Source organism: Aedes albopictus, chromosome 1, assembly GCF_035046485.1.
Source record: "Aedes albopictus strain Foshan chromosome 1, AalbF5, whole genome shotgun sequence".
NCBI classification, from domain to species: Eukaryota; Metazoa; Arthropoda; class Insecta; order Diptera; family Culicidae; genus Aedes; species Aedes albopictus.
Genome location: NC_085136.1, coordinates 47,647,284 through 47,675,011, shown reverse-complemented (window position 1 = coordinate 47,675,011; position 27,728 = coordinate 47,647,284). Strand labels below are relative to the sequence as shown.

The window sequence follows — 27,728 nt, the reverse complement described above, 5'->3', positions numbered from 1 at the left end:
ATGAGCACTCACTTGACCGATCGCAACACGATTGCGTTTCCTCAAATCCCGGCGCCCATCAGCACCCATCGCATCGGACGGAGGAACACCAAATTGCTTATACTTGAGCTTGAGGCGTCAAAGATCACGCATCAATCGGCGGCGCGCGGCGAGTGCCAGAGATGATGCCACCGCCGCGCCGTCTCGACTCTTCAACTGATTGACGGTCAACTGTTCGCGACCGACGTCCATAACCATATATAACCCGACGGAATCCGCCGCTCGACTAAAGGCAATAAAAAGAATGTTTGAGTAAAGGTGAGTTGCCCGATTGGGAAGGAATAACAAAACTATATCTAGGATTGATATTTCTATGAGCATTTTTACGAATTTGGGCAAAGCATAGTCAAATAACATGCAGTAATCGATGCTGCAGTCTTGGAGATTCATAACCATTGTTTTAGCTTTATCCCAACGTTTCGACTCTTCTTTGAAACTTTTTCAAGCGTAAAATTTAGATTTTACTCTTAAAGAGGACTCTCGAAGCAGATATGAAATGTCAGGACAAGTATGAAACAGTCATTTTAATTTCCAAGACTGCAGAGCTGATGTTAGAATTGTGTTGTCACTGGATGATTTCTGTCACAATTTTCAACACTTTAAATCAAAACACATTCTTACTACAAGAAAACTAGTAATCCTACATTATAGAGATCTGCGGAGGCGGCTATTGTGAGCCAATCGTGCAGAGAGAACTGTCAAAGTGTGGGCCAAATGAACATGCTTATCGTTCGTAGGAAGGCGTCATTTGAACGGTTTTGCAATCGGAACTAAATAAATTAAAATTATTTATTTTTAATATCGAGATATTGGCGGCATATGTATGTTTAGCAAAAAGATAAAAATGTATTAATTCTGCTTTCAAAAGCTCATGCTTATGACGACACTTTTGTTGCTGAACTTGTCGAAAAAAAACTTCCATTGCTGCTTCTGCCGATATGATTAGCGTAACACTACTTTTGCAATGAATTTCAGATTTCTTCGATTGCTCCGCCATTTCAACAAAATTTTGAAAAAAAAATTCTACCATAATTAGAAAATGTAAACAAAACAACTTGAACCACAACGAAGTCACGCACAAAGTTTGAACATCTAGCTTTGTAGCAAGTGTTGGCAGCTGTTGTAAACAAAACAAACAGCGTTGCTGAATCGACGTATCTAACTTCCGCTCATCTCTATGTAGAGGATTTCTAAAGAAAACATCTTTCAAATGGCAACACCAATATTATCAATTCTATTATCCCTTTCTGATCGGGTATGTGGCGATAAGTTACACAGACACCGACGGGGAGAGGAAGGGAAGTGCTAGTCGTTTCAGACCCAAGGAAGGTCATCCCTGATGTCTGGTCTGGTGGTCCCTCGGTCGAAGTTTAAGAGCAACAACGATTGGCGAGGAAGGTGAACCATGCTACCCTAAATGGAAATAACACACTTCGGTCGATCGCTCGCACGAGAAGCGGATAAGTGTTGAAGGAGGAACCGATCGTTGAATCGATCGAAAGCGACGACAATCTGTGACAATGACCAAGATGAAAGGGACACAGGAGGACAACGGGACGGAATCATTAAACATTCTTATGGCATGGTACTTTGTTGTATAACTTCCGCAAAGATCGGTGTCATGGGAATGTAAGTGCATGTGCAGTGCATGTAATGCGTGTACATTATTCGAATAAGATCATCAAGCACAGGATGCGATTGCAAACCCTGAGGTAATGGAAGACAGTCACACGAAATCTTATTGGTGTCCCTGGAACACTAAATCTGTTGATTGCAGTGTTAAATCAAGTGTAGGTCACTTTATTACGTACACCTAATTAAGACTACCCAAGTAAAACTTATTCCTTTACTTACAGTGAAAATAACTGAAGAACGAGTTTTACTATTACTTCATGGATCTATTGAACAAATGTATAATTTAATAGTATGAAATATTAGTATTTTGTCATTAAATGCATTTAGGGTTGCAAATACAGCGCATAACAGTTTTAAGACAGACAATTGAACATTCCATATTAAACAAATTCGTTTAAATTATTCCCAAATTGCCATCAGTTATGAAATTGGGATGGAATCATTGGCGTAACAAAATAAAAATTGCAATAAATAAATGAATAAATTAAAGGGCCCATATAGCCGAGGCGGTAAACGCACGGGTATTCAGCATGACCATGCTGAGGGTGACGGGTTCGATTCCCGGTCGATCCAGGATCTTTTCGTAAAGGAAATTTCCTTGACTTCCTTGGGCATAGAGTATCTTCGTGCCTGCCACACGATATACGCATGCAAAATGGTCATTGGCAGAGGAAGCTCTCAGTTAATAACTGTGGAAGTGCTCATAGAACACTAAGCTGAGAAGCAGGCTTTGTCCCAATGAGGACGTTACGCCAAGAAGAGAGAGAAATGAATAAATTATCTATGAAAAGAAAATGCAGGCCAATGCTCTCCTTCTCTTTCACTCTTACAGAAATGTTGTAAACAAGCAGGCATTTTAAGTGTGTGAGTATTGATGATCTTCTATTTTTAGGCGACTATGGCGCCTGCTACGTTAGGTTTCAGATCAATGTGGGGATGGGGAGGAAAATGGTGACTGCAATCGCTTGTTGCCAACAGGCCGTTGAGTCATCTGCGCTAGCACAAGGTCATGCGAATGTCGGAGTGTTGTTGGGAAATGTTGATTTTTGGCATAGGGATTTACGCATTGGTGCGTGGATGCCAGGCGTAAAGTGATAGATTGAATAAAGATTACTGTGAACCGAAATAGTTCGCTTGGTTGTAAAGTAGGCTTACACTGTGCTGTGGAAGTTGGAAGGAAGGAAAACGACTTTTCATCCTTCCTTTTCCAGTTCTAGCGATGGTTAGGCAACACGGAAACAAATCCATTCCCAAAATCTTGAATATAACTCATGATTTCCCGATAACCTTATGATTTTATGTTATAAATATACACCATGATTTTAATTCATGTTCTTATGTTTTATTTCACCGTAACGCAATGTACCCGTTATTGTTTTGGTTTTCGACGACCAAAAATGAGAAATATAACCATGAATTTATGAATAAATTAGCCGATAACCATGAATAGCACTCATAAGATCAAGAATTATTTTTATGATTTTGTCTATCGTTCTGATGCTTTTCAACCACATTCATAAATTTATGGTTGGGCGAGATGGAACCATGATTGGAATTCATGAAATCAAAAAGTATTTTTGTGATTCCGTCGTCGATGGTCCCAAATGCTTTGAGGCTACATTCATAAAATTGTGGTTGGGCGAGATGGAACCATGATTAGAATTCATGAAATCAAAAAAGTATTTTTGTGATTCCGTCGTCGACGGTCCGAAATACTTTGAGGCTACATTTATAAATTTATGGTTGGGCGAGATGGAACCATGATTAGAATTCATGAAATCAAAAAGTATTTTTGTGATTTCGTCGTCGATGGCCCCATATGCTTTGAAGCTACATTTATAAATTTATGGTTGGGCGAGATGGAACCATGAACAAATTCATAAAATCAAAAAATAATTTTATGATCCTGGATGCGAATTGTCGATGGTCCCAAATGCTTTTTATATGACTTCATCCTTCTTTTCCTGTGAGCAAGCAATACGTTTTAGTTGGTATCGCTTTAGTTAAACAATATAACATTACCTAAATAAAAAAAAAACAATGACAGTGGGGTTTCAATTGATGTGCGCAGAAAAATGAGATAGGTGCATACATTACCAATGAATTGAAATAGAACAGAAATAAATACCAGCATGGTTGTGAGAAACCCTAGATTGAGTTTGAATAAGGACGAAAGTAACATAATCGATTTCTCTTCAGCTACCCTCTCTTCTTCAAATTGAAGTGACAAGAGTTACTATTTTAATCTTCACCGCGAATCATATTTTAAATCTTTCCACTTGTACTCTTGTGAATTTCGTCATAAAATATTGGAGTGGGAGCTCCGGCGCATCCGGATCTAGCACCAGATTGTATTTTTTCTGCTCTTTGGTCACTGGAGCAGCTATCAGCGGTAGTGCTGGCTCGGCAACAGTTTCTATCTGGGATTGATTCTGTTCCATTTTCTAAAATATGAATATATGTTAATCAATTATTTATTGAAAAGTTTCTCCACTTACCCGTAGTAAACAAAATAAAAATCAACCGAATTGAAATATCAGCTAGTTTTCTACACACGTCTGTGCTGAACGACCGCGCGAATTATATTATTGCAAATGGCAGAGACGTGTAACGCTAGGTAGCGACCATGATTAGAATTCATGAAAGTGCGTGCTTCTATTCATATATCTAGACAACTCATTTATGATATTATGAATTATTACCATGCTATTATGAATTGGAAGACATCATAAGACCATGATTTTTTATTCATGGTGATGGGAATGGATTTTTTTCCGTGAAGGAGCATATCGGCCCCTTAATGCTAGAACTAGGTAACTGGTTTTGCGAAATCTTGAGAATTATGTTTATATCTGAGCATACTCCACAATAAACAAAGCCTCGTTTATTGAAACTACGAAAACCTATAATGATTCAGTTTTTAAGACCTAAAAAGAATTTGTTTTATAGCAGGATAATTTTTACCAGTCACTTTTTCCTGCGCTTCCAAAAACGAGTTACCTAGTTCTAGCATTAAGGGGGCGATATGTTTACAAATTAGATGTGTATGTAGAGAAGAGAGTATAAATAAGTGGATGGAATGATACTAAGTAGGAGGAAAAGGACAAGCCAGGGATTGAACCCAGAACCTTCTGCATATGAGAACTCGAAGCGGTAGCCACTAGACCACCAAGTTCGTCTACTAAAGACACATTCCACGCACTTCTACACCGCGGTTTTTGAACTTCATTGAACGATATATCCGAGCTCTTGCTGTCGATTTTGATTCTTTTTGCACCAAAATGAAGATAATAGGGGGATTCACTTAACAGCGTAACCTGATTAAACGGATCAAACGTCGTGATCACCAATGCAATCTTTGATTATTTCATTCGCAAAATAATGGAACATTTCAAATAAGCAGAAAATCATGGCTTACGCAGCAAATCAATCTGTTCAGTTAGTACCGCTAAATACTTATAATATAATAATCTTCGAATAGTACCTGAAACTTTGGTAACAGCTTCTAGAAAGAAGCAAATTTCTTGTCGTTCGGTTATAATTCCTCATTTTTTGCGATGGTGTCCAGTTATGCTGTTTTTCTCGATTTCTTTCGAAGTACAAAGGTCCAATTCCCAATTAGAAAGCATAAAATTAATCTTATATTCAAATCTAATCGTTTGACATGCTGGTTGGCATTTATTAAACATAACAATTTTTGAAAACAAAAGTTTGATTCTTGCGCAAAACGTAACGCGTGGAATGTGTCTAAGCCGTACATAGTTAGGTATTTAATAGAAAGCCGTTGCTCGTTATTTTACATATATTGACATTTCGATTTTTCGATATTTTTATTGAAAATTTTCAAATTTTGGATTTTTAAAATGGAAAATTCAAACTTTTTCTTGTGGGAAAAATACACTTTCTATTGCCCTGCCCACGTTCGCATAGCCGGCGTAATGACCATTGACAAATTCAATATAAACTGACTAATATTAAACGCATGGAAACATTTGTGACTGATTTTATTCAATAGAGCACAACAGCTAACTCTTACAGCTATGTCAACGTAGAAGAACCTCAAATTATTTCATTATTAAAATTTTTAAAGTTAGTTGAAAACTACAGTGGCACTTACGTCGACTATGCGACTTTGGACAGCGCAGTTGTTAATTTACTTATTGAAATCAGATATTTATGGGAAATTTCGATTTATTTATTCACTTTTGGATTTGTTTGTGAAACTTTTATTGTTTTATATTGCACCCATATTTCTGCACTGGGGAACGTCCATAAATTACGTCACGCTTTGAGGGGGGAGGGGGGGGTTCAGCGAAGTGTGACGACTCATACAAAATTTTCAGAGGTCTCATACAAAAAGTGTGACATAGGGGGGAGGGGGGGTTTAAAATGGACCATTTTCGCGTGACGTAATTTATGGACGCTCCCCTGGCAGACTTCGGACTTGTTATTTGGACAATATTTACAATAACAAGTACCTAGCTATATTTGATACAATATTATGGTATAGGTTCTTGTTATTTTAATTTTGCTTCTTATTACCATCTAATGAAGAGCGTATCGAGGTTTTTTTTCGCCGTCGCCAGTTAAGTAGACCCGGCGCGCCGCTGTTCATACTTTTCCACGCCGCCGAGCAATTTTAAGTTTTTTTTTTCAATATTTTCTATGACTTCGCATCTTCAGTTAGCCTACTAATGGGTGAGGCTGTGAATCGCTTATTTATTCCAGGGGTTCTCAGACCTTTTGGCACGCGGTGCACTTTATGGAGAATATTTGCTTCGCGATCGCATGTCATTATTTTTTTTAGAACCATGACAATTCGCCGAAAGGCTTTTTGGTAGATTCATCTTAGGTTTTTTGGATAATGTACTAGAAAATTCTTTTGAGATTCATAAGCATGTATTTAGTAGGATTCTTGTCATGTCATAGTGCAGGAAAATTAGTTGGATTAGTTATTGATACATTGCTGATTTCTTTTAGGATGTGAGTTGTTGTGAATGTCCATAATGAATTCAGAAGATAATAATGTTGATATAACTGCCGAGGCTTTCGGTAGATTTCTTCCATAATTTTTCGGAAACATCATGCTTTTTGAAAGGTTGAATTAACGTCTTGAATTCAGATGAATGTTCTCACTTGGAATACCTTTCAATAGCATTGTCGTGTAATGCCCTTGTACTCGCTTTCGATTTATTCAATTTCGAAAAATAGTCAATGAACGCATTACGAAGTGCCGCGGTGCATTTTTTAAGGACTTGCGGTGGATCAAGAGCATCGCGGTGCACGATCTGAAAATCCCTGGCTTATCCGATGACGGATAATTCGATTCCTAATCCTACTCAATCTTCAAAAAAATATCGTTTTTTCAGGGATAGAGATTCTTTCAAATATTCATTACAAAAAATAAAAATCGTCCACGGAATCCTTAAAAAACATTCCATTATTATTTCAAAAATCCTCAACAGAAACCTACTGAAATTTATAAGACCCTAATTTTGAGCCAAGGGACTGCTCGGTTCTGGAAGAGTACCGGCTTAAGCCCCAGACAGCTGGTCCAAGCCGCGGCCGTCTACGGGGTGGGTCTCCAAAACCTCTTTTAGTCCCAGGTCTCAGGGCGTCTAGCGTGGGGATGTTTTCGGAGCACGAGGGACCTGAATAGAATGATTATGGAGAAAACAATCGGTGCATTTATTCAACCCGCCGGTAACAAATTTCACAAAAAAATCTTCAAGAAAACCTTTCTTGCATGAGAAATTCCCCCAAGGATTAATCAAGAAATTCAAAATTCAAATTCAAAAAATCTTCAAAATATTACTTTAGAAATATGTATTATTTAGAGATGTTTAAGGTTCCTCCTTAAATTTTGTAAAGAATTGATTGATAAGAAAGCATCAACTACGTTACGCAAAAATTGTCCATTTTCAACTCCACTCTCCCAATGGTAACTTTTTGTATGGGACCTCCGAAATTTATGTATTTAACACTTTGCAGAGCCTCCACCCAAAGCGTAAGGTAATTTGTGGACGTCCCCACTTCAGAAATAACTCCAGCAATTTCTCTATAAAGCAATCCAAGCAAAGGATTCTTGCAGGAATCCTCCTTTTAAATTGTGTTAGCGATAGATGTGTTCAAATATATCTCTAGGGGTTCTTCCAGTTTTTTTTCTCAGAAATCCCTCCTGCGGTTTCTTTAAAAAAAAATCTTCTATGGATACCTTCAGTAATACGCACAGATATTTTTTCGCAAACTCCTCCTGTGTTTTTATTTAATGAAATTCTCTAAGAATTCTCGTGGAAATATCCGCAGGGATGTCTCCAGGAATTCCTTCAGAAGTTCATTCCAGCAGAAATCCAAACAGTGACTCTGCCAGAAGTTTCTCCACGTATTCCAGAAATTCCTCCAGGGTTTAAACCAAGTATACCTACAGGAATTTTTACTCAGATTCGTTAGGAAATTCTGAAATTTCTTTAGAAATAATTCCTTGAAACTTCAACTGAAATTATAGGAGCTGAAGCGTTTCTTCAGACATTTTTCCAAGGATCCATTCGAAAATACGTTCAAAAATTCTTCCGGGAAATATTTCAGTATATAGTCCTCCATGAATTTTGATAAGTGATTTCTTCAGGAATTTTACTAAACATGTATTATAAATTCTTATACGATTTCGCGCGCGCTGTTGTAAAAAGTGCAACACTACCAAAAAACCTCGCTCGTTATAAACAGCGCTTGCGCGGTGCAGTATCGGTTGCTTGATGGCGCGCTTTCGAAAGGTTAAATAAAAAAAAACAAAGATTTCATAGAAAGTTCCTCCACGGATGACTTCTAAAACCAAGTCTAAAACTATTTCAGGAATCTCCTCAGAAATATCTCCTGAGACTTCTTCAGTAGTTTAAAGATATTTCCATGGATGTCAGCAAAGGATTTCTTCAGAAACTTTTTTATATTTTTTTTCAGAAATGCATCTGGATTGTTTTTTGAATTTCAGCGTTTCTTCGGATTTTTTTTTTTCAAGTGTTCCTCCAGGAATCCCATGGAAATTTCTTCAGCGGTAACTGAATAAATCTCAAGGAGGTTTAATTGAATTTGGATTTTTTTTGCGGTTCTTTCAGAAATATCTTATGAGATTCCTTCGGAGATACCTCTGAAAATTTTTTCAGATTTTTACATAAATGTTTTATGAAATTACAGAAAGAATACTGGAGAAATTCTTCAAGGGGTTCGTGGAGGAAGTTCTGAAGCATACCTGGAAAGAGCTCATGGAGATTCTTCCGGAGGAAATCTTGTGTGTATTTATGCAAAATGACTAGAAGGTATTAGTCTAGTTTAGTCTAGTCTATTCTAGTCTACACGTATACAGCCATCTCTTGGAAGAATCCTGGAAAATGATAAAATCGACGACTTTTATAATTTTTCTTGTCATTATCAGTAATTGCAGTGCATCTGAGATACATTACAAGTATTGCAGCGGCCAGGCCTACTGTGCAGCGTCATTGAATATATTTGGAATAAAACAAGGAACGGCGACATCTCGTCAGCTGCTCCGTATAGTATGCGGTATAAATGCGAAGTAAATACGTTGGGAGTGACGTTGCTAAGAAAATCAATGTCACTCCGTTGTTGGAGCCTCCGTTCCAAATAAAAATGACTAAAAGGTATTAGTGAACAAAAATCCCCCCCAACAAAATTTTTAGAAAAACTTCCTACAAAAAAAATATCGGAAGAAATCGATAGAAGAATTTTGGGATGAATACCAGAAGGAATTTCTGGAGAATTTCCTGCAAGAATCTTTTGAGGAATTACTAAAATAATAACTGGACAATCTGACACATCTTAAGTAATCGCTAGAGGAACTCCTCTTAAATCTGTCAAGGTACTTCTGGACGAGCTGATTTTTTAAAGGGAAAGGCTGGAGGAATGTCTTGAAGTTTCTAGAATAATTTCTAGATAATTCCTGGGAAAATCTAAAAAAAATTTGAAGGAAATTCTCAAGGATTTCCTAGGGGTATCTTTGGAGGAATTCTCACTGAACTCGTAAAAAGAGTTCCTGCAATAAGTTTAGAAAAAAAAATGTTAACATAATACACCACGGAGTTTATCTGCATTACTTTTTGTACCGTATTCTTTGAAAAATTATTAGAGAAATTTGAGAAGAAATTTTGAAGCTACTCCCAGGTTATAGATACACAAACTTACTGGTCCTTGGATTGATATTCTTCCATTATCTAGAATTAATTTTGTTTTTAGGAGGGGTAAAATTGCCACTTTTATATTTTTTTAATTATGGTAACATCAGTTTCATATTTTTTTTTTCATTTATGACATTTTACATTAACAAGGCATTCGTGTCAGTAGTTTCATAAGATTTCGTTATTTAGAAAAAAAAAAACTAAGACCGATAGTACGTGTTGTAGGCTAGCATTTGTTTTACAGCAGGCTATGCCTGATCGATGCAATTGAATGAGTATTCTTTTCCGAATTGGTCCGAAGTGGTTCCCCATTGACAACAAAGTTTGTTAATAAACTTCTGTTCAAGGTTGATACTACTAACCAATACTATATTATGATAAATATAATGAATATGAGATTGATATTCTAAGAAGTATCGATGCACCTAAAAGATGATGTTTCATCGAGCCTTAAAAATGATATTTTAAAAAGGCCTTATTTTCAAGCTATTTCGATGATTTATCAAAAATTAACTAAATGCTCTAAAAACCTCATTTTTACAAGAACTGCTGGCAACTACAAGGCAGACACCACAAAATTTTTGATTCGATATTCGCAATATTCGATGAGATATTTCATATGTTTTGACCCATACTCGCCCCTCTGACACATTGCCATCCCCAATGACGGTACGCAATTTCATCAAGAAATGCACATGAGAGAAATGAAGTAAGTTTTTTTTTAGTTTTTATCCTGAAGAATGGACGTCCTCAAGGAATCTCTCGAAAATCTATAGCAAAACTCTCGTGGTAACGAGTAACGAAAGAAAAGTACATTCCAAAAATTTCACAGATCAAAGCTTATGAAATTAACCTTCTTAAAAACATTTTTTAGAAAACTTTCCACGAGTTCGGGCATAGTTTTTCCGGCTTTTCATTATGAATTTTCTCAACGGTGGAAAATTTTGTGGAAAACTTTTTCCACTTCATATATTTTTTTTACTCCTGAGAAAATTTGCTTTCATTTTCATAAAAAACTTTGTTTCTACGATGCTTTGTTCTTGAGTTATAATTTTTTAAAGAAAAGGCTTTCTGGCATATTTGGACATTTTTTAACAAAATTGACCATAACTCAAAAACGAAAAAAAGTGCATTCCAAAAATTCAGCGATTGAAGCTTATAAAATAACCTTCCGGCTTTTCTTTACGAATTTTCTCAACTGTGGAAAACTTTTTCCACAGTTACCACCGCATCAAATTTCGATCTTGCTAATGTTTTCATGCCTAAAGTGGCCGATCAGTGGTGAGCAGACATTCCAGGATCGAGATTTGATGTTCTTTTTTTAATGTTTGGTTGCTAATCCACATTCTATTTCAGGAGTAATCAGGTAAATGTTTTGTTTATAAATGCTTATTAATCATGATTATGATTGTTTTTCAAACAAATGTATAACAAAACATACACAACACACACTGACATACATTACATATACATATCTTATCATATATTGGGAAAGGGAGGGACCATCAGGGCACCCGATTGAAACGATTTGGACAGGAGCTTGGAACTGCCTCCTCCTTGTTGTTAACATTTCGTGGATTGAGGGCGGGCTCTTCGACCCCATCTATTGGGAGTATTCTGTCAATCGAGGGCTAGATTTTGCAGTTGTTCGTGAGAACTTTCTTCTGGAAGGAGATTCTTTTCCCCTGACGCGGGTTTCGCGCAAGTGTCTCTGCTTGCGAATCCGCACAAGCCTTTTTGGCCCTTCATACTGGAGAATGACTGACCACTAACAACAGCACAATCTTGATCAAATCGCTTTTCAGATTATTCCAGTGCTATAGGCAGCTGCCTTGCTACAATAGATGGTAGAACAATATCATCATCATTCATATTTTTTTTTAATTCATGAGAAAATTTGTTCTAAAAAAAACTTTGTTTCTTCGATGCTTCGTTCTTGAGTTATGATTTTTCAAAGTAAGTAGTGTCAGGGGAAAACAAAAAAAATCCACCTGAGTTTTCCGGAAAAATAGGCGACCCTGAATTTTTCTCATTTTTTTGTTTATATAGGGTCTGGGACCATTTGGGCAGGAGCACCTATTTTGGGCACATGCTGCTATAACTCAGTCAATTTTGAACCGATTCACTTGATTTTCGAGACACAATCAGATACGCACAGTATCTAGCCATGTGCAAAAATTCGAATCAATTGGTTTGAAATTGACTGAGTTATAGTTGCAAGTGCCCAAAATAGGTGCTGCTGCCCAAATGGTCCCATACCCTATCCATTTATATCCATTAGCCCTGCCTGTGGAAAAAACATCATGAAAATCTGAGACCCTTCGGGCCAAACCCGTACGGTAGTAAAAAAAATCCCCTTTGCAGTGCTGGAAAAACGTTAATCAGGGAAAACATCAATATGGAACACTTTGAAAGGTAGTGACTGAGTGTTGACACTAAATGAATGAATAAATTGTTTCCATCGTAGATTCAATGACATAACTCATATCTGTCACGCCCTTTCCAGGAAGTGAGACAAGAAAGCTGTGAATATTAACAGCCACAGTCAATCTGTGAAAGGTCATAAATAAATCACAATAAAACGCGGTAGCCTCGATAAATGGCTTAATTAAGTTGCAACATTTGCTGCGCACCAATGCTACACTTTCAACGATCTTTTTTATTTCTACAGACTCCATTGGTGTTCACCTGTTGTCGATTAGTGTTTTGCGCTCAGTCGTCGTCCCAATAAAAACGCAACAATCCAGCCCACTCATTATCTCCGTTCGTTTATCGATTTGCCTAGTTGACCCGAACAAAACTAAATCGAAGGAATGCCACACACAACAATAATAATATAACAAAGGTACAAACTACAGCCAAAAATGAAACATTGTAAAAATCTAGCTAGGATATAATTGTATTTGATCAGAACTATACAGTCATACGTACGAGAAATATAAACCATAGAGGAACAGTTAAATTTAAAGTTTTAACATTGTTTGTTTAATTCTCAAACAGCCATGAGAATTATAACTTATTTCTGTACTGCATTGACGTTTTATTAGGGCAAACTTACCATTTTCCGCAGGAGATCCTCATCTCTGATGGCGGTGATGTCGACGTTCGCCGACGCAATTTGCGAAGCCATTTTCGTCTGCTAGTTTTTTTCGCTTCGTATTATTCCAATTCCAGAAGCTGCACACACAAAAGTCCTCGCTTTGATTACACTCCGAAACGGTGAAGTTCACCGCTTACTGCGATACGCACACGCGCGGCACGTCCCAGTCAGTCGCGCTAACTCGACTCGAAGCAGCAGAGGTCTTATTCTCGCTCAAAGTCGTTCGAAACCAGGGGGTATTTCGAATGGGGAGCAGAAAAATAACTGAAACGCGGTTCAAAACAAATATTGGCATGCGCTTGTAGTCACACTTATCCGTATCATTCGGACAAACGGGCAGCGCGTTGTCACTTGACTTTAAACTGTTCGACAACCACGCACGCGTGCCTGCCGGTAGAGGCGCGCCGGGCTTGTTTGGAGATTCTTGGAGTTGTGAAGACGATGAAGAGCACTCTACTACATCTGGCAGTTCCGAAACAGGAAGATGTGTGAATCTGTAAGTAAACAGAGCGGAGAAAAAAAGAGTGGTTATCAACTTTTTTGTTTTGCGTGTGTCATGTTAATGGAATTGCAGTTGCATGGTAATTAGCGGTCAGCAATGGTGATTGAGATATGGCTAATTGACATGTCTTAAGGATTTTGGTGCTGCTGATTGAACAAGAGACCAAATTGAGGCGAAGGTCAGTGCATTGAACGGAAAAGGATGTCATTGCTGTAATGGAACGGATGCTTTCATTCGCAGAGAAAAATATTGAAACATCAAAAGTATTTGAGGTAAACGCAAACGTATTATGAGTTTGTTCTGTGCACACATAGATAATACCAGTGATATTACATTGAAATAACCATTAATTTTTTTTTGTTCCATCGGAAAAATTCACTCACTATCCTAGTGGTGTTTACGGATCGGGTACCGCGGTGCGATTGGAGTACATTCTGCGAACCATTGCCAAAATATTGCGTATCCGGTTTGAATCAAGACACACATTAATGAAAAATTAAATTGGAGGGTGTTCACAAGCCATATAGACCAAATTTTAGACATCTTAGACCACCTCCTTCCCTGTCAGAGTTTCTTCCAACCAAAAATTTTAAAATTTGTATAGAGCGTAGACTTGAACCAGACCCCCTCCTGTCCCCAAAAAGACCACGAAATTTACGAACCATTGGACTATTTCAGGTTCCTTTAAAACTTTCTTGAGTATAAGTCATCAAATCTGCATGCATGACTTGTGTGTTTGAATGGAATTCTTGTTTACACAACCTCATGCATCTATGTGCTGTCAAGTGGTGACTAAATATAATTTAAATATCATTTTTCGTCATCTAATAGTTATTTATGTAACGAGTTGCAAAATGATGATTTTTACAGCAGGAGTCGTACATTTATCCAACGAGGCTTGCCGACCCCAAGCTTTTGGTCGATGACATCAAGAGTTAATTTACTTAATTACTTTTTTCCTACATTTTTTGGCCAAGTTCTGTAAAAAGCAGTTGAAAGCTAATAGAAAATGGGTTATATTAGCACTCTCATCTTAAAATTTGGTCGACCCAATTTCCAGCGACACTGCCGTAAGTTTATATTTATTTTTTAGAAAATTTGGCAACTTTGGGTTAAGTTTACATACAATTTTTTTTTTTATAAAAGTTTCTTTTAAATCATGTTCAAAGTTTCTTTGGCTTATTATCTTTTGAATGAAACCTAGGGTTTTGAAATCGGACGCAAATTGGCGGAAATATGGGCCTAAAAAATGACATGTTTTTGAAGGAGTGACCCCAAACGTTTGATTGGGAGTGTATTTAATTAAATCATTGAATAATGTAAATACACTTTAACCTTCCGTAACTCGCGCGGTTGACTACCTGCGTCAGCACCACACTAATGCTGAGTATAAAAAGCGAGATTTTTTCAACGTGTTGTACAAAATATAACAGCGTGATCGCTCGAGGGTTAAAAGACAACTATAACCTTTTTGAGACATAAATATCAGTCAAAAATATAAAAGTTTTAATATCCTAGAGCTCTTTTGAGTGTAGGACATCGGATCTACAAGTGTAAGCAGTCTGGAACGTATTAAATTCCTTCTGAAACGTTTATGAAACGTTTCAAAATGTCTCTGAAATCTCACCTGAAGCAGGCCTGAGAGCAGTGATCCAAAATGTATTTTAAAATGTTACAGGTCCCCTTAAACCCCCTCAAAATCTCCTGTAACTCCCCTGAGACCCTCTGGAATCCCCCAATATGCCTTTAAAAACCTGCTGAAAATCCTCTGAAACTTCCTGAAATTTCACTGAAAGCCAACGGAAACCCCCTCGGGTCTCATGTAACGCACCTGAAACCCTTCGAAACCCCCAAAAACACCGCAGCAACGCCTTCGTAACTCCTGGATTATCCTCAGGAACCTCCTGAAAATTCTCTGGAACTCCCATAAATGCCACCCTTCTGATACCCATAAATGCATCCGAAAACCCCCAGTTACCTCCCAAGATCCCATGTAACGCACTTCCGACCTCCGAAACACTCAAAAACGTTCCCGTAACGCCTTCGGAACCTCATGCAAATCATCGGAAACCTCCTGAAATGCCACTCATAACCCCCTGAAACCCCCTCGGAATCCATGTTACGCACCTGAAGGAAATTCTTTTGACATGCCAGAAAAAAAAAACTTGTGGAGAAATCACACGAAGAACTTTGGGTAAAAACCAGGAGAAATTGCTGGGGAAATCTCTTTCTAGGGGAATTTCAGAATATCATTTTGAAAAAAAATTACGTACAGATAGAAACTGATTTTTCACTAAATAAATTTAAAAAAAATAAAAAAAAAATGAGGCCGAAACAAACCTCTTTTTTTCTTTTGTCACTTTGCTCGCTGACTCGTCAAGGGGGGGGGAGGAATAATAAATAATAAATGTATTTGATGCAAAATTACTCAAACAATTAGGCAAAATCGTAAAACTCATCGGATTTGTTAAGAAATTTTCTCAACAACTCTAATTTCAGTTCAAAATTTTTGAATTTTTGAATAATTTGTTTGTTTCCCCCCTCAAAATGCCGAATTCCGACCAAAATTTTCCGAGAGGGGGTGACATTAGAGAAAATCGAAATTTGTGTCAGCCTAAATTTGACATGAAAGATTCACTCACATCGAGCCGGTACAAACTTTATTTCCTTTCTTCGAATGTATTCAACTTTAAAGAAATAAAATATCTTCAATAACTTGTTGAAAACGGATTTTGCAGACATTTAGGTACTGTCCATTAGCGTTCGAGGGTTCTTCATAAGTTGTTGAAATTCGTATGCTACAAAATAAATTACGTAAAACGAGAGCCCTCGGAGCTTGAGCCAATAATATTGAAATTTACCGTATGCGTGATAATGTTTGCACCATCGTACAAATAAGGTTTCCATATCACCTGCGCATATACAATGTCTTGATTTTCTTTGCATGCACGTAAGCTCTAACTCATTTCATAGTAGGCTGCGGGTAAAAAAATCCGATTTCTTCAGTTTAAAATTTGCACCATGAAGAGGTGGCAGCGGTAGTCGGGATTTGTCCACGCGCAAATGTTTCAGGAGTGTTCAGGTGGACCGTAAAACGGTCTTAGACCGGAAAAAAAGCAAGGGCAACTATTCCCGAAGGTGTCCACTGGTCGTCCAAGGTTAACATAGATTAAGAAGGCTATCGCTGCCACCAAAAATAATATTAAGGTGAATTAAGAGCGCTCAATGAGAAAAATGGCAAAGGAACGTGAAATCAGCGAATTAACGGCACGCGAGATTTTCAATAAAAAATTATGGTGGCTTTGATGATCATTCGACCATAGAAAAAAAAAACTCACATAAATACCTATGGCATCCGGTAGCTACGAGTAGCGCCATATAAGAAAGTCTTGAATTTGCCCGAACGCTACTTCCGTTTTTTTGTTCTCCGACGAACTATCGATCCCGTACTAAATTCCAGAATCAATAGTTATATTAAATTTCGTTTGTGTGTTAATGGCTACATCATTAGGCAATATCAAAATAAAAAAATAAACTCAAAAAATTTTTATCTTGGCGGTGACACTACCACGGACACTTTTCGAAATTTGCGCGTGGACGAATCACAAACTAGATGCCACTTAGTCATTATGCACGTGTTAAACTAAGAAAATCAACAGTTTTTATTCACAGCCTACTATGATATGACTTATAGCTTGAATGCCTGCAAATAAAACCAATATATTGTATTTACAAGTAAAACTGGAACGTTATTTAACAATGGTGCAAACATTATCACGCATACGGTAAAGGGGCGACGAAAATATTTCAAAGTTGAATTTTCGAATCATTAAAAGGCGCATTCACTTAAACCCTTTGGAGATGGTATTTTCGTCTTTCTGGATGCAACTTCGCTGGTCTAGAACACGTTTGTAATGGTCAGTTTTTCCGGCTGGACTAATGTGACTTATCCGTCTCCAAAGGGGTAAGTTCTATAACCTTGACGATTACTTTCTAAAATTTCAATCTTTTTGTTTGAATACCTTTCAAACTAATCTTTGAATAAATTTTTTGAACGTTGAAAATTAAATTAAAGGCACGCAAAATATGTTTTTAAATGTTTCTTTTTTTTTCTTTCTTTTACTAAATATTTAAAAATTGGGGTCCGATAACTTTTCATGCAATTATAGCAGGCTGTGCATGCGAGTTTCAAAACTGTCACGCGTTTCCATTGTCTGGGACTGTACTACCTGCGAATTAGTGCGGCTTGCTAAATGCTTATGCTAATGACAATTAAGACCCGATAATTGTTCAACTACTTGACCGATTTCAAATCTTTTATTTTGCAGAAAATTTTGTTACCCAAAATGTTGTTAGTGAACTACTTTTTGAAAGTTGTTTTAATAGGGATAACTATCAAAAACCTTTAAAATACGAATTTAACAAGAAAAATGAGAATTTCTACCAAATTTCGATTGTTTTCATGCATTGTTCCGGTCTTAAAATGAAACATTTATTTTAAATAATAACATGGAGTGTTCTGAATAATACTAATATGTTCGTGTTCAAGATGGAAAGAACTGCCAAAAATCGTCCTAAACTTTAAATTTACATGAAAAAATACTTGCATATTTTTTGCAGTTTATGATACTTTAATGTTTATGAATACTTTAATGAATTATTTGTTTAGGAAATATTAAAGCATATCTGCAAAAGCACGCTAAAAGATTCGAAATTGGTCAAGAAGCTGAAAACTTATTGGGTCCTAAAGTTATTATTTTATTAGTAAAAAAATGAAATGAAGTTTTAAAAACTTTAACTTTAGGTGATTTTGGAAAAAAATGTTTTTTTTTTTATTTTAAAATCAATTTAACGTCGTCCACAAATTTCATAACGCTTTAGAAGGTGGGGGAGAACGGCCGAGCGTTACGGCTCATACAAATATTTTAGAAATTTTCAAACAAAAAAGCATTACGGAGGGGGAAGTTGAACTAAAAAAATTAACTTTAAAGCGTTTGCGCTGCCTCTAAATCTCAATATTTTAGGCCCTAACTCGGAGGTTACTCTTTTCTTGTGACTAGAATCCAGAAAAGCATACGAATTTCAGGTTTCAACAAGTTTTGAAATATAAGCCGCACCCTACTGTGGTTTCCTTTAGGAATTCCTTCACGTATTCCGTCAGCTGATTTCTCCACATTTCTTCTCGGATTCCTACCGATGGCTTCTCCAGAAACTCCTTGAGAAGTTTCTTCACGGCTTTGTACAAGAGTCTGGTCTGAGATTCTGTGAGGAATTTCTTTTCCAGGAATTCTATCTAGGGATTTCTCTATGAATTTCTGGAAGACACTAAGACTAATTTCGCAGGAGGAACTCCTGATGGAATCTCAAAGCAACTTTTGATGAAATCCCTGGAAGAGCTACATAGGAAATTCAGAAGAAAACTTTGCAGACTTTCAGAAAGAACATCTGTATGAATCTGGGAAGGCCAAATTTTGCGTATATTACACTGCGATTCTTAAAAATAAATAAAAAGTCTTTTTTTTATGACGCATGCTCCTCCAAAGGACGATTACGCAAAAAAATACATATAGTCAAAAACTCACATATTCTTTTTAAATTGGGCATATTGTGAATTTATTGACGAGGTAGTTTTACCAGAGAACGGAATTTTATAAACTTTGAAAATATTTAAAACAAGTGTTGAATTTCGACCATATAGGGGAACGGAACCCATCGTCAGCATTGTGCTCCCATTTTCATCCTATCGAAAACAAAGCTAATAAGCGCTATTTGTTTTGTTTTTAATTTTTGTATTTTTTTGTTTGGAGTGAGCATGCATGATAACATAAAGAACGGAAACAGTTGCAATGGTGCTTAAATCGTAAATTATTGGAATAGGATGAACATAGGGGTGTAGGCTGAAGAAGGGTACTCATACCCTAGTAGTTGTTTTTAAGAACCATGTTGAAGATTGTTCTATGAAAAACAAGAATTTGTAAAGTCGTCGTTTAGCTCACTCAATGTTATGTGTTATGGCTCAAATGGCATTAGTCCATAGCAAATCTTGACAATGGGCCAAAAATCCTAGAAGTCTTGAATGCAAATGTCATCTATCGCTGAAATATTGGGGTATATTCATTCAACCACATTTCCACTTATACAAAATATTTTCTAAATTTCGTCAGGCTATTCATAACTTGACTAATTGATGAGTAAGGTGGCCCACACTTATATGAAAAACAAAAATTTCGAAAAATGCCAAGTCTTACCTCCTAAATTAGTTGTTTTGGACTCCCAGAAGCTACGTCTAAAATTTGAGCATAATCGGTTAAGCCTAAGGGGGCGCTCAAAACGTTTGAAGTTTGTATGGGAAAATTGGGCCAAATGTATGCAGAAATTTTAAGTTTTCGAATTTTGCCGCTAGGTGGCACTGCAAGCGTTCAATATTCAAACCCTTTGGTACTATTGTAGGTGACTATATGCCAAACAACTTTGTCGAAGACCGCAAAGTGATCCAACGCCTGTGAAAAAAGTTATACCCTGGGTAAAGTGAGGATAAACTTTATTGTTGTTTTTCCAATACATGTAAAGGAATAATATCAATAATGAAATTTCAATACTTTGCCTCACTTTGCCTAAGGTATAACTTTTTCCACAGCCGTCGGATCACTTCGCGGTCTTCGACAAAGTTCTTTGGCATATAGCCACCTACAATTGTACCAAAGGGTTTGAATATTGAACGCTTACAGCGCCACCAAAGCGGCAAAATTCGAAAACCCAAAATTTTTCCATACATTTGGCCCAATTTTCCCATACAAACTTCAAGCGTTTTGAGCGCCCCCTTAGGCTTAACCGATTATGCTCAAATTTTGGACATAGCTTCTGGGAGTCCAAAACATCTGATTTAGGAAGTAAGACTTGGCATTTTTCGAAATTTTTGTTTTTCATATAAGTGTGGGCCACCCTATTGATGAGCTTTGATAGAAGAACTAAAATAAAAAGACCAATCACACTTGAGAGCATCCTGAACACCAAAAATTTTAGAAAGAACAAGTGACCAAAAGGATTAAAGGACAAACAAAAGCGTGTCTACATAGAAAAAAAAAACCTGAAAATGTTCAAAGGAAGAGTAAATACCCAAATATTTGTTTTTATTTTCTTTTTTTATTGACCCACTACTCGTCCCCCCCCTCTTTGTGAGCCCCCTGGTAGTGGACTCATCTAATTTTAACGAAATAAAAAATACAAACAAAATGAATACACCTAAGGTCTGGGACCATTTGGGCAGGAGCACCTATTTTGAGCACTTACTGCTATAACTCAGTCAATTTTGAACCGATTGACTTGATTTTCGAGACACGATCAGATACGCACTGTATCTAGCTATGTTCAAAAATTCAAGTCAATCGGTTTGAAATTGACTGCGTTACAGCAGCAAGGGCCCAAAATAGGTACTCCCGCCCAAATGGTCCCATACCCTACTTAAACTTATTGGTGTGTGGCAGGAAAATGATGAAAACACTGAACAAATATAAATCAAACAGGGTATCCCAGTGGAAATAATTTCCTTTAAAGGGATCCCGGAGATATAACTAATGACACATTTCACGCGTTACGTTTTGCGCGAGAATCAAACTTTTGCTTCCAAAAAATGGTTATGTTGTTAAATACATGCCAACCAGTAGGCTGCCCATATTCGCATAGTCGATGTAACCACCAACGTCTGCTCTGAGGGGAAAACACGATTTTATAGATTTTTTCCGGATTAACATATGCACCGACTATTTGAATGAAATAATCTGTCAGTTTCGTGAATTACAGCTACAAAAAATGAGCCGCAATGATTTTAAGATGTTTCATGTATTTGCTCCATATTTAAAACGTGTACGTCAGTTTATGCGACCATTCAGTCGTTTTGATGAATGATTACACGGATAAGTTGACGTATCAACCAGATTGCTATGACCGTTATGTTAGCTATTACGGTACCCGTTTTCTGAACACGTGTTAGAATTTTTTCCGCAATGTCCGTCTTCTTCTTCTTCTATATGGCTCTACGTCCCCACTGAGACTTGGCCTGCCTCGCTTCAACTTAGTGTTCTTTGAGCACTTCCACAGTTATTAATTGAAGGGCTTCCTTTGCCTGCCATTGCATGCATTTGTATATTGTGAGGCAAGTGCAATATGATACACCACGCCCAGGGAGTCTAAAAAATGTCCCGACCGGAACGGGAATCGAACCCGGATCTCCGGCTGAATGTCCGTATTCGTGCGTTAAATACATTCTTTGTTGATAAGCAGCAGTCCCGACTCGAAAGAAGATGTACTAACCGTGGTTTCAGAAAAAAGGCTAACACGTCACATTCTGAAAATGTGAACTATCTGATAGTGCGGTCGAGCGTACCATAAAGCGTGGGCATCGTAGTAAGATTCACAGTTGGTCGGCTTTAAATCAGGCCGGACCAACTGTTTTTCGATGATTATGGGAAAATGTCCTGCAAGAAATTGGGATATCAAAGCATGTGCATTATTTCTTGAAATACTATGATTCCTTGGCTTATCTTTACCTGTCCAAAAAATCGCCTAGTCCAATTTGACTTTACGCCGACCAGTTTTCTTATTTCGTTTAATGTGTGCAAAATACCGGAATTAACATTAATCCCCAGGCTCTGCGATGGATCCTAACAGCTTCTTCCAATGCACCTTGCAATTAAGGCAGTCTATGTTGAAAAGGTTTTTTTTTTGCCTTATCCAAAATATGGTGTTGTACGTAACTATTTATTAAGAAATACCTTAGTAATATTTACAATTTTTTGAGATTTACTTGATAAACTGAAACATTAAGTGCCACCCGCGGGCCTCATTTATTTTTTCTCATATTCGACAAATTACGAAATGTTACGAAACTAATTTCATGTTAATAACCTTGTACTATTCCTCTACACTAAGTTTTTACAATTAAATTAGTAAACATCAAAAGCTCATACACCCAACGCCTAATTAGTTAGATATGGATTGAATTTATCTAAGTTTTGGAGGATATTTACGACTGGGAAGAAATGTTGAACTGTTGTGGCTTTCTCAGTCTAATAGGATTAAAACGGCTATGCCAAACTCCTGACCGTTTCACTTTTGTTAGACTGAAAAGCCCAGCAGTATTGGTTCAATGATGGTTTTGAAACAAAACGTAAAACTTGTAATAGTTTTGCTGTGGAATGATTTTACTCGTGGCTAATCATGAGTTTACTATTTCATTAATCAATGAGGTGCCACAAAAACTCACGTTTCGGGTTTCAATGAGTTTGCTTCAAGCACTTAGTAAGTAGCTGAAAGGGGGTTTGAGGAGTTTACGTCGTGATTTAAAGGAAGCGATAGAGATCTACCAAAACCATCCATACAAAAAATATAACTGTTCATACATAAGGTGTTTGGATTGTATACTTAGGAGATTTGACAAACACCCATTTAAGAGTAATTTAAAGTAAGCACGTTAACTGCGAACAATACTCACTGCTAACCAGGATCACGGCATATGGCGGCGTTTTATTAACTACGAATTGTACCAAGTATGTAAATAAATCGATACAGTATAAACCCAATTTTGTCAGCCCCACAAACTGTTTGCTCTCATTAACTTACGGTCAAACTTTAACTAATTCAATCATGTTCATCACTAAATTACTGCTTAAAAATCTATTTAGATATTTAAGGAGAACAAAAAATGTATCCCCGAAACAGGCTGACAAAATCGGTTAACTGATGTATAATGAAGCGGATAAAACACGGCAGGCTGCGGTGGGCTGGGTACGTAGCTCGTATGCCAGAGACATGACAAACTTATACCATATTAGCAGAGAACCAGGAAGGAGCCGTTGGCTTCGTGGTAGGGCGCGCACGTTGGCCTTTAGGTCTTCCTCAACTGCATTTTGCGGCCCTAAGGGGCTCCAAAATCACAGGGCGACTGGAAGCGATTGATCCAGGACTAAGACCAGTGGAAACGATTACTTCAATCGGCTCACTATTACGAAGTGTAGGCTATCAAGTATCAATTTGTTAAATTATTCGCATGTTGTTGTCAAAGCATCATAAATGTTTCAGTATCTACATTGAATCCATAATAAGTATTAAACATAATTGATAATATTCACTATGAAAGTTGTTGATATTGAAAATGATTTTCAGGCATCTGAAATCAAATAATTAGATATCTCAAATATAAATTATGTTTATGTCAATAAATTATCTCAATAAATTATGTTCAATCACGTTTTATGGGGAGATTTTAGTTTTCTTGTATACATACGTCAGTATTGCGACCACATGGTTGTTACGTCAAAACGTTCTTTTCAATATACTCACATGTTTTAGAACAAACACATTTTTTTAATAATTGGAGCATATGTTATACATGGTGTAGGATATGTTAAGCTAAAAAAGTGGATTTTGACCTATGTGGCGTTTACGTCACCTATGCGAATATGGGCAGTAGGGTATCGCGCCACTTGGGCGGTGGCTTCTATATTCGTCTGTTTTCCACTATAACTCAGTCAATTTTGAACCGATTGACTTGAAATGTTGTACACTGGTAGATACTATACCTATCTCACCACATTCCAAAAGTTGTGTCAATTGGTTCAAATTTGACTGAGTTATAGTGGAAAACAGACGAATATAGAAGCCACCACCCAAGTAGCGCGATTCCCTAGTTTATTCAATATTTTTCAAAATTTAAAAACCCAATTAATAATTTGTCAACTGTAGTTCTTCTGAAAGTCCTTCATGTATCTGTTCTGATTCCAGAAAAGTTTTTAAAGTATTTGTACTTTCAGACATTTTTTGTACTTTTGAATTTGCACAGAATATTGACACTGGAATTGGGACAAAATGTGTGTGTGATCGTAAATATTATTTTCCTTTCTTAACTCATTTTTGTTTTATTTTTTTTTCAAAAATCTTAGAAACGATCCAAAAATTATGATTTGATTTGAATTTGTATCATTGAACTGGCTGAAACCCGCTTTTCTAGCTTCAACATAACTACACCAATTTGCTTCCCCCAGATAACAACGCAGTTTACCTTATATGGAAATAAGTAGAAATCTCCTCTAGTTCAATTGATTGCTGTCGTCGCTTCCAAGATCCTTCTGAACTGATGTGTGATTCTAATATCAACGTGTTGACACCTTCATCCTCGTCGCACCAACCAATTGTAGATAATTGTTCACTGCACTCGCACAGCCCCCTTCGTAATTGGACAGGGTTTTTATCTTTTTCCTTCGGAAATATTGACCCGAGAGCTTGTTTCAGCACTTGATCATGCAAAACAGTCCATAAATTATCACTTTGCTCGCAACGACGCTGAGCATTAATTGTATTATCATCCGGATCAAGCAATTCCCCCGCCGCGGGCTGTTGTTTATTCACTCTGATCGTTTTGCCCTTATCAAAGCACGCACACGCACTCGTAAAACTCTCTTTTCTTCGCTTTGCCTTTCTCTAATTGGACCTCATCAAAAGCATCTCATCTTTTTTTTCATCCGGCTGTGACGAAAGTGCTCACACTATCATATCATATCGTTATCCGTCACCAGCCCCGTTCGACCGTTGTTCGTTTCACCGCACGCACCGTGCACACTTGGGGTCTCTTCTCTTTTTCAGCTTGCTTGGGGTCTCTGTATCACCACACGTAGTAGGCCGCGTCGTTTATCATCGCGCGTCTAGTCGGTTCGATTGCAAATTGAACACTGACCGCGAAGGCTCGACCATACGCTAAAATTGGGCTCCCCGACTCTCGAAGATCGCACCGCCCTTCCCTGCCCTGTCCCCACCTTTCGTGTGACGCCACCGCCGTCGGCCGTCCGCGTGCCGTACGTGTTCCAATGTGTCACTTGGCTTCTGGTTGGTCGGTCGACGATGGGGCTGTTGTTTGTGTGTAAAAGCCACCCCATCATGCGCTGTGGCGCGCGCAGTTTAAGATATGTATGTACCCAGGAGGGGTGGTGGTAGGCTAGAGAATGCGCGAATTCATGCACGTCCGCTTGGGACGGTGTGAGGGAGGGGCTGTGAAGGGTGAGGGAAGGGTACGTGATCTGCCATGAACGTTCAGTGGATGACTATACTTGGCGTTAGCGATTTTGGGCTCGAGCAAGGTACTGCTTGGCTGAGGTGGTACTGATGCTGGATGCTGCGCTCCTTGATGTACGTTGGAGTTGGGAGACTGAATTCGTGGATAAAATCGATTTTCCAGATATTATTTTGGTATGCATGGGATCATTAAACAGAACAAATAATCAAGCTTAGAAGCAGACTGCCCGAGTTGGAAGATTACATCCATTACACTACATTTTTTTAATTATTTGTACCAAGTGGATCAATAGGGTTTTTTATTGCCTTTAAAATTGAGCGGAAAAGACCTAGATTTTCATGAAACTTTTTCCCAGGCAGGGTTCATGGATATATGAAAAAAAAATTGAGAAAAATTCAGGGTCGCTTATTTTCCCGGAAAGCTCAGGTGATTTTTTTTTTGTTTTCCCCTGACACTACTTACAGGGGATGGCCAAAATGTTTGGAATAGGCAACTTTTTTTATCCCAAAAAAAAGTTCAACATGCTGTAACTTTTCATACAGTGGATCATACATTCTCAAATTTTGACTGTTTGATGCACTATTATATGTGCATCGTTGGTACAAATTTCAGCTCGATTGGTTAAACTTTCGCAAAGTTAGAACCGTTCTTGTAAAACACTCTTTTTTTTTAAATATTTTTGAACTGTTATACCTCGGAAACCAGTGAACCGAATAGAATGGAATTTTGAACGTTTATTAACAATTTATTGATGCTTCACAAGTTATTGAAACATAGATACCGTAATCCGGGGTAACATTGATCAGAATTTTCGATTTTTCTTGAATAATTCTCTTGTTAAAGCAAATCTTACATGTTTTATATTTTTAAAACAAGTACTGGCCCTCCGATTATGTGTTAAGCTACTCGAAAAAGTATTGTAAAACATTTAAATATGTTTAAATAGACTTTTTAATTTAATTTTTGATTTTGTTGATTTGGGGTAACATTGATCATGTCAGTGATCAATGTTCGTTTACGTTTAAAATAATCTTACTTACTAAATTCGCTGTCGCTGGTTTCGAATATGTTGTCCAAATTCTTACAAGTTATGTACTTTGTGAGTTATTTTAGAATGAAAATCCTCAAAACCGCGAATAACGCCTAAAGGTAGGCAATAGCTTAAGTAATTGATAGACTACTTTCAATAAATCGAATATTTCATGGAAAAAGAGTGTTTTCATAAAAAAAAATCGTTTAGTAAATCCAACTCTGGGATATCATATTGACGTAATACAGTGATTTCTACCCTCATATTGTATCTAGTATTCACGCCAAGCATGGATGTTTGATAATGTATCTCATTGCGTTAAGGAACACAGTTATGGAAAAGTCGATTTATTTCAATGTTTATGATATTCAATTTTTATGAATTGCATGTCATTTAATAGCTAAATGATAGCAGATTACTATATACCATTCGATAGCAGAAACTGATTCAATGTAAAATGCTTGTTTGAACATTTCATGAGGCCGGTCAAGCCGATCAATGTTACCCCGCTGATCAATGATACCCCGTTTTACGGTACTTTTGAACGTTGAAAAAAGTTATCATGGGTTGACACTTTTTGGATCTTTCTGGAAAATGTAATTTCTGTACATCAATGTCATTAAATTTTAGTTTTGATATCCAGAGATTTTCTATTTCTGCTCTGAAGTTATCTCTAATAAGATATATCAGAGCTTATTTGGATTAACAGAAGAACGCATTCAGTAATTTTTGTGTGGTTATAACTTTATTAGTCGTGGGAAAGTTTTACATTTTATAACGTCGTATCAAGTATCAATATATTGTTAAAAAACGATCAAAATTTCATTCAATTAGGTTCACTGGTCTCCGAGATATGACAGTTCAAAAACTAGTTGTCTAAAAAATAGTGTTTTGTCAGAACGGTTTTAACTTTGCGAAAGATTAACCAATCGAGCTGAAATTTGTACCAATGATGCACATATAATAGGTTGACAGTCAAAAATTGAGATTTTTTGATGCACTCTTTGAAAAGTTACAGCTTGTTGAACCTTTTTTCTGAGAGAAAAAAAGTGGCCTATCCCAAACATTTTGGCCATCCCCTGTACTTTGAAAAATCTTCAAATCTTGTAGAAACAATGTTTTTTTTTTTTGAGAAAATGAAAGCAAATTTTCTCAGGAACCCAAAAAAATAT

The 27,728-nt window shown here is 37.1% G+C and overlaps 1 protein-coding gene across 2 annotated transcripts in view; it reads right to left on the bottom strand.

The window, feature by feature from the left end:
• Window positions 1-27,728, bottom strand: part of LOC109397845 (uncharacterized) — a 313,472-nt gene that overhangs the window by 193,391 nt on the left and 92,353 nt on the right. Inside the window, exons 1-2 of one of the 2 annotated variants that reach the window (XM_062844470.1) lie at window positions 24,519-25,217; window positions 12,919-13,454 (exon numbers count right to left, since the gene is read on the bottom strand). In XM_062844470.1, coding sequence (XP_062700454.1) covers window positions 12,919-12,990 — 72 coding nt within the window. In that variant the 5' untranslated portion in view covers window positions 12,991-13,454; window positions 24,519-25,217. Of the gene's footprint in view, window positions 1-12,918; window positions 13,455-24,518; window positions 25,218-27,728 lie in introns of those variants that run through there. The other variant, XM_062844469.1, reaches the window with a different exon arrangement.